The sequence below is a fragment of the Anopheles arabiensis genome, chromosome 3 (assembly GCF_016920715.1).
Source record: "Anopheles arabiensis isolate DONGOLA chromosome 3, AaraD3, whole genome shotgun sequence".
Lineage (NCBI taxonomy): Eukaryota > Metazoa > Arthropoda > Insecta > Diptera > Culicidae > Anopheles > Anopheles arabiensis.
Window position 1 is genome coordinate 61,602,087 of NC_053518.1, and position 8,419 is coordinate 61,610,505.

At 43.7% G+C, this 8,419-nt stretch overlaps 1 protein-coding gene across 2 annotated transcripts; it reads right to left on the reverse strand.

The window, feature by feature from the left end:
* LOC120903606 (probable insulin-like peptide 3) lies at positions 1 to 2,691 on the reverse strand. Of its 2 annotated transcripts, none has more exons than XM_040313130.1 (3): positions 2,510 to 2,671; positions 902 to 1,117; positions 1 to 817 (listed from the first exon to the last, which is right to left on the reverse strand). In XM_040313130.1, exons 2-3 carry the CDS (start codon positions 1,077 to 1,079, stop codon positions 513 to 515), a joined length of 483 nt encoding a protein of 160 aa, XP_040169064.1. In that variant the 5' UTR covers positions 1,080 to 1,117; positions 2,510 to 2,671; the 3' UTR covers positions 1 to 512. The 2 variants fall into 2 exon arrangements, with proteins under 2 accessions (XP_040169064.1, XP_040169065.1); XM_040313131.1 differs by lacking the exons at positions 1 to 817; positions 902 to 1,117 and adding exons at positions 1,238 to 1,677; positions 1,756 to 1,969 and having other exon boundaries at positions 2,510 to 2,691.
* Positions 2,692 to 8,419: the final 5,728 nt, after the last annotated feature.

Below are 8,419 nucleotides of genomic sequence, written 5' to 3' on the forward strand. Positions count from 1 at the left end.
TTAACCTTCTTTGAAACCAAAACTTTCAGTTTGTGCTTTGTTCATGCGCTATTTGCAAATGGCCAATAATCGATAGGTTTTTTTTTATTTTTCATGCTTTACCAAATAGTCCAATAATATCTGTAGCTATGCTTGGCAGCCATTTAAGGTACTTAAATACGTGGTTCCCTACATCATCTGGTCTGGACTGCTTGCCGCAACCGCACAAGTGTTTAGCAACATCGTTAAAATATAGAAAGCGTTTCTAATAACAGCAAGAGCTTGTGAGCCTAAGCTAAAGGTATTTTAAGGTGAGTTGTTTATCAACTTTGTTCAATGTTGTGCTTTATAATACGGCTTTGTACGTAACCATTCCCTACATCAGTGACCTACGCCAGGGACTTGTTCCCTCCTATTTTCCCTGCTTCTCGTGCGACACAAACCATTCAGTATGAGTAGAGTATTCTATGCCAAACACACTTATGAGCGTATAAGCTTCACTTGCCCGACGTCTACCCGTTTCCGTTGACCTTTTAGTACGCGCTAACCTTCTTGCAGTACTGCAGCAACTGGTTCATACCGCACGGCCGCAAACAACACTCCTCCACGATGCCACCACGATTCTTGCGGAAGCGGGCGGGTATCAGCTCGTTGTGTCCTGCCCCATGACGGTACATGTAGTTCGTCGGGTAGACCATGTTCATCCAGGCGGGTACCGCGGCACGATCATCCGGCATACCGACCGACTGCAGCTGCTGATCGAGTATCTGCTGCGTGTTGTCTTCCGCGTTCATCCAGTCCTCCGTGGCCATATCCGACGGCTTGGCGAAGTTGTCAGCTTTAGCAAGAGGGAATGAAGTTTACTGTTAGGAGGATAGTTCTACCGGGACGATGGGTTGGGCAGTGGGCATTCAACACTTACCGGACCGCTTGCTCGTCGTATGCAGATCGGGGAACTCATCACACAGGAAGGACAGTACCTTTACCAGCTCCGCTCCACAGTATCGCTTGTTGGCCGATACCATCGCTATCGACCAGAGCAGCACCAACACTTGCAGGATGTAGAGCGATCCACTTCGTGCTCCGTTCGTGGACGACATTGTGCTGTTGAAGAGTGGTGCGATGCTAGACTGCAAAACTGTAAGTAAATCGTCAGCGGTATAAAAAAAAAATTTGAAAAATCATATAAAGTGTAGCTGTTAACGATCGCCCTTAAACTCAATCACTGCCCCAAACGCTACAAAACAAAAACGAAAAGGAAAGCGTTAGCGTGCGCGTGCGGTAGGCGCGTTTATTCCGCCAGAGGAAAGAAAACGTCCACTACAATAGTTATGGGAACTGGCACAAACTACACTCTAATATGTGTGCGACATTCGGCCGTAGGAGCGGTAACAGCAGCAGATCGATGACAGCAGATCCCTTTTATCATCAGTCAATCAGAAGTCAGTCTTTAGTCGGCGCAGTAGCTTTTCAGCGTGTCCAACGTGCAGCTTTGGTAGCAACATTCGGCCACCACCTGACGCCGTACGCGGTGGAAGTTGTGCTCCTCGTGCGTGTTCAGATGCTGCAGCGTCACCAGCGCCTGGTAGATCATGTCCGCCGAACGATCGTTCAGTGTGTGGAGCCGTTCGATGTCGCGTTCTAGCTCATCCAGTAGTTGGTGTGGTTCCGGACCGGCAAGGGTCATCAGTACATTCTCTGCAAAGTGCACATGCAACCGTACAGTTGTAATGTAACAGTGTTCGAGATTAAGAATGCCTTCTAAACCACGCATACCGGACTTTTTGCGGAATCCATTGAATCTGTTGCAAAGCTTAGCCAACGTGTCGCTCAGTTTAGCGCCACAGTAGTGAGCCTTCCGCTGTGAGTTAGACTCAACGTACTGGAGCGATCCGTCCACTCCCGATACGGAGAGCAGAACGAGCAGAAGCAGCAAGGCGGCCCCACAGGACACCACCAGCAGTAGATGCCGGCTACCCTTCGTTGGCATCTGCAATTGGAACAGAGGGTGAAAGCTAAACCTTAGCGAGCGCGAGGTGTGGTACTCTATGCTTAGCCGGATACAATCGTACGCATATGGACAGGATACTAGACTAGAGACAATGTTCGGCTTTGCTGTGTGTTTGCTTTATTTGCTTGAGAGCTTCACACAAGAACAGGACGTAAATTGTATGTCGTCTGACGGCTCTGCAGAGAGATAGAGAAGGGGGGAGAAATGCTGCAGATGTCCACTAGCCAGGAAGTATGATCAGTTGACATGATGCCCATTCCGTCCAATAAGGATATTCCCCGGGCACGTTTAGCCACTGTACAGAACACCAATTACTGGAAAACTCTTTGAAGCTGTATAGTAACCATGTCCAAACGATCTTTGTATCAAGAGCTAAACTCACTTCACCTACCTGTATTAAGCGATTCAAAAACTTACCCACCTCCTTCGACAAACACTGCACTTCACTTAAACACTCAAAAAATTCACCCAATTCTTCACAAGTAATAGAATAGAAAGACGGTTTGTTGAACAAATTACCTTGCTTGAAACCCGGTTGGTACAGCTGCTACTGTACTGCAAACCTGGACTACGGTGGTGAGGGGGTTTAGTAAGCCTCAAACACTACTCCACAGAGTGAAAAGTTAGTAAACTACACCGCTGGAAATCCGTTAGCAGACTGCGTGATGAATGTGTTTTCTTGGCCGCTTTTATACACCTCCTGTGTAAAGGTGCAGTACATGTGTTTACAACGCATCACCGACACGGCGACGCGAACTATATTCCCGGTACTGCTCATCATCCCCCGATAGTACTAGCAAGTACCAACGAGTAGGAGGAGTTCAAGGATATGCGTCGCGTGTGTGTGTTTGTGTGTTGTGCAGGAATTAAGACGACCACCTATGATCCACCTGTCGCACGATTTGCATAATGTCAGCGCTTCTAAGATGAGCTGGAAGCCACCCCACGCCCTATGACGCGATGGGGAGACAAAACATTGCGCGGTGGCGCCAACCGTCCTGCTGAACGATTTCGATGCCCAATCGAGCGTGAAACGTGCACGGGTGAAAGTGAACGCAGTTAAGAAAGAGATACAGAGATTATTTACAAAAAGAAAGATTCCGTTTTTACTATCAGGGTTGATGCTGAATGATTTGGGATAAAGATCATTGCCGATATGACCAACAACGCCGATGTGCATCTATCGGTTGCATCTATTAATGGCGTTCCGGGAAAGCGCCGTGTTGATTATGCTTATTTACAGGATCTCCGAAGCCGGACACTGAGCTAGCTCGTGAACCGATTGTTGATGCGCTAAAGGTGCTGCGATGTTGTTTGAGCGCAGTTCGTGAGAACAACAATTCAGTGGGCTCGAAAGACAACCAGTGGACAGTGCAAAAACAATTCTGTGGAATTTTTATTCTAATAAAATTGACAATAATTTCTTTTCTCTTCGCTTAGAGGATGGGTGGTGCCGAACAGCAACGACCCATATTAGAGCTTCAGTTGCCGATCGGACACTGAACTAGCTCGTTTGTTGTTGAGTTTAAGTTGCTTGAGTTGCTTCTTCGTTTATTGGATGGATGGAGCAATGACATATTCCACAGCTTGTAGAGCTATTGTAGCTTTAAAACAGAAAAAAAACTATTTAAAGTTTCATTTTTTGTAAGAGTGCTCAATTTACAAACACTAAATGAAATATATCGTGATAAACAAATATTTGAGATGCTGATGATGATTGTGACAAAAAAAAAACTGAAATTCATCTTTCGCGCCAAGTGCTATCCGAATGGTTTAAACACCTTATGTATTTAAAAATGAACTTAAGTACGTGTGTTTTAATGGAAAGACATTTGACATCGTGATCCCAGTTCATTTGCACTAAAACTACTGTACCGGCAGCAACACTTACATTTACAACATCTACCGTGTACCTATTTTCGGCAGCATTTAAAGTAAATGATTACCTGTTTTTCGTGATTTTAAAATTCAAAGCGAGCTAGAATAAATTCTACAGCCATAGAATATTTAATAAAAACCATACTTTCATTGGTTTACTGTTCTGGTTTTCTTAATAATGAAACCTGCCGAACTATTGGCAGCAAAACTACCGAAAAACTATGAACTCTGCACATTTTGTTTGATATTTTGATAAATGTGCAAGGAAATGATGTGATACTTCGTATATGAATAACAAATGAGTGAAATGAATAACAATTGAAAAAAAAAAAACAACTTATGGTCGTACCATAACTATGAAGACTGAATGTGTAACGTGGTATGTACATGTATTAGATAAGTATTTGTAATGCCGGTAAAAATATGTGCAAAGAGTATTATGGTAGGCCCATTACAATTGAATATCGTATTCGTCTGCACTTTCTCCAACACATTCATGGGCGCCTTTGTAGTGGCCTTAGAGAACATCAATGGTGAAATGGGTGGTGGAAGGAAATATATATCAGGCTATCCTTTCCTCGCTAGGAAAGTTGTTTGAAAGAGTGATTCTTGAGTCCCTTCAGGAAACTGTGGAGACACTTGATCTTATCCCTGAGGAGCAATTTGGCTTCCGTCCTGGACACTCTACTACTCATCAGCTATTTAGGTTAAAACAACTTTTCGAAAAGAACAAGAGTGAGGCCAGGTCCACGGTAGTCGCAATGTTAGATGTCGAAAAGGCATTTGCCAATGTCTGGCATGGTGGACTTATTCATAAACTTGTTATGTTTGATTACAAAGATTATTTCAAACTATCTACAACAAAGGACGTTCAGGGTAGCACTGGGTACGACGCTCTCAGACGTACACTTACTTCCGGCCGGAGTACCACAGCGTAGTTTGCTGGGTCCACTATTGTACATCCTGTACACTGCGGATATTCCTGCACTACCTTGTGATGGCCAAATTTTCTTATTCGCAGATGACACTGCCATCGCGGTGAAGGGTAGATCTCTGACAGAGGTGATCCGTCGTGCTCAGCGCTGCCTTGATACTTTTATACAATATGCTTCAAGCTGGAAAACCCGTGTCAACGTGGCTAAGAGTCAGATCATGATTGTCCCACATCGACGCAAACGGTCTTTGATCCCAACTATGCACAGCAGGGTTGAGGTTAACGGCGTTCTGGTCGAATGGACTAACAAGGTAAAATATATGAGCCTCACGTTGGATAGTAAGATGCTTTCCCACGGACAGGTTGAGAGTATCTTACGACAGGGTCAAACTCTCTTAATGAGTTTATACCTACTGATATCGCGCAGGTCCAGACTTTCCTTTGTAAACAAACTAGCTGTCTTTAAACAAATCATTCAACCAGCGGTACTCTATGGTTGCCAGGTTTGGGGAACATGTGCCAGGGTACATCGCCAAAAAATACATGTAATGCTGAACAAAATGCTAAGAACGATAACAAATTGCGATCGATACACTAGGGATTCAGATCTTTATGACACATGCGAAGTAGTTCCACTCGATAGCTACATACAACAGCAAACGGCCAAACTAATTGAAAAATGTAGAGATTCTACACACAGGGCAGTACGTGAAATCGCCTCTATTTGAATTGTTTAGGTTTAGGGTAAATTAGGTTCAAAAAATTAGTTTATGATAGGATAATTAGGTTAAGGTAAAACTTTCTCTTCTATTAATAGAACAAGCTACTACAGTGTATCAGAATACAGCAAGAAAGTGAAGCCCCAAAATAGGATGAATAAGAAAAATAACCTGTAAAGCATACGTGCTGCATCTTGTAAAACTTGGAAAATCAACTGTAAAGGAAATCAAAGTACAAATATACGTTTAACTAACTAACTAACTATATCAGGCTAGGAATATATTCCTTAACAATGTATGTAACAACAGCAAAAATTTAATTTCTGCTGTCAAAAATCATTGTTCATTTAAATCAAATTTAAATAAATTTAAATTGTCAAAAATCATTGTTGAGGTTTTGTGTCGCTTTTATTTGATCCGATCAGTTTTGAACCATTGTTCACAAAATTGATAAGGCTCTCGTGGCAATTTAAAAATATTTTTTGAAATAAAAACGTCAAACGCACTGCTTAGACGCCTCCTATTTGCGCTCTGGATTATTGGTTATTTTTCATACGCCTTTGTGACTATTGTTATGTGAATTGGACCTGTGGACGGATAAACAACATAAGTGCATTGTTAAATTGTGTTATATGCACACTGCCGGTCTCTTCTTGGCTTAATTCGGATTATCTTACTCGAGTGCTTTCCGTCTTTGCTGATTGTTGTCGCCTCGGCATAGTGCATCTGTGTAAGTACCACTTCGACGATGTCAGTGTCCTGCCCAGCGTGTTCGCTACTGATCAACAACGCGGATGTGTATATGTGTGATGGACTCTGCAAGGCAACTTTTCATGTTTCCTGTATTGAGATCAATGACGGGGCGCTATCTGAACTTCTGCGCCCGAACTCCCAATCATTATGGATGTGCCGCTACTGTACCGATTTGCGACGTAACGGGCGACTTGCACTCATGGATAACATTTCTGCTGAATTGGCCAACTTAAAATCGGAATTGCTTTGCGAGTTTGATAGCCGCTTAACTCAAGCGTTAGATGCTGTTCGCAACGATGTGTTCGTGATGCTTGACAGAGGCAGCGATCTCACGTACACATCGAATCTGGATCGTCCACCTACCTCGAACATCGCGGCAGTTACACCTATTAGCTCTCGGCCATCTGATATGGATCGTGCTTCGCAGAATGCACCGCAGCGAAATGCGCCTAAACGTAGGCTTGTCGATTTTACTCCTCCTGCTCCTGATTCTGCGGCTCCTTTACACATTGGTACAGCACCCATTTCACCTTCGTCTCGGACTGTGTTGACAATTCCTATGAATGCATCACATGACGCCAGATTTTGGCTCTATATAACACGAATTGCTCCTTCGGTATCCGATCAGGAAGTTAAAGAGATGGTCATTGGACAACTGGGAACCGATGACGTGATTATAATAAAGCTGTTGCCAATTGGTCGTGAAGTAAGTACACTGACTTTTATATCGTTTAAAGTCGGTATGTCGCTTAACTTCAAAGAGAAAGCACTATCAGCATCCACCTGGCACCGAGGTATTGTGTTCCGCGAATTCATTGATAAACGAGCTACCAATACACAAAATTTTTAAAGGCCTGTCAATCACGATCCTCAATTTCCTACTGCTACTCTCGCACCGCAATGTTTACCACAAACACAGGCTCATCCACTGCACTACATCAGCGACCCGTTACAATGCCGATCACCAACCCAACATCTTCCATTGAACAACTCCAGCGATCCGATACACCTACACTCTCCTCACGCACCAGATTGTGTACCACTAACACAGCCACAGCACAACACCAACAACCTGTTACAACATACAATAGTTCCAGAGGAATCCCACATGGCGTAAACAACTATACTACAGTCTCAACTACACTCTCCAATAATTTGTTTATTTACTATCAGAATGTGAGAGGAAAGCACAAAAAATCGCACAAAAATCGCTGACATTCGTATGGCAATCATTGAGCCCGAGTTCGATGTATTTGTATTGACGGAAACCTGGTTGGACGATACGATACCTTCATCGTTAATCATCGACGAGACATACAACTTGTGATCGTAATTCGGCTAATAGTTCGTGCTCTCGTGGTGGAGGAGTGCTTATTGCCTGCTCTGCAAAACTCTCTTCATCGATCATCCCGCACACCTTTACATCGCTCGAGCTGTTATGGGTTCGCATTCGATTGCGTCACTCTTCTCTGTACGTCGGCGTAATCTACATACCCCCTGACCGGAGTGGCTCTGCATGTGTATTTGAATCGCTTCATGAGAGTGTGTCGATCCTTTTGGAGAGTATGAAGGCTGTTGATCTCATGCTCCTTCTCGGCGATTTTAACATTCCTTCTCTCTCGTGGAAAGCTGCACCGCCGCCCGATAAATTCTTTATCCCTTACAACGTGCTGTCTAATGGGGCTGTAGCATATCTGCTATACAAAACTTATTATAATACACACTATCAGCTATAGACACATTCTAACACACTTTGGATAGCCAAACCACACCATTGTAACTGTTGGAGACGCTAACCCGTCGGCATAAACGCGTTGCGTTGTTTGACGTTTGCTGCTTGGGTCGGAACCGAAGCCAGGAAAGTGCGCGCTCTTTGTAGGCGATCTCCACGGTGTACGGACGTGTGTGTGAACCAGAATAATTTGTAACCCTTTAGAACTATCTGAATTACCGAAATACAAGAACTTTTACTTCGTAAATACAACAACTGGCGACGAGAATACCACGATGTCGAAACCACCTGCAAAAGAAAGCTCAGAACAATGGATAATTGAAATGTTCAACCAGCAAAAGCAAATGCTTGATCAGCAGCAGCAGCTCTTGAACAGTGTATTGTCGGTGATGAAAACAAAAATGATGATGGAT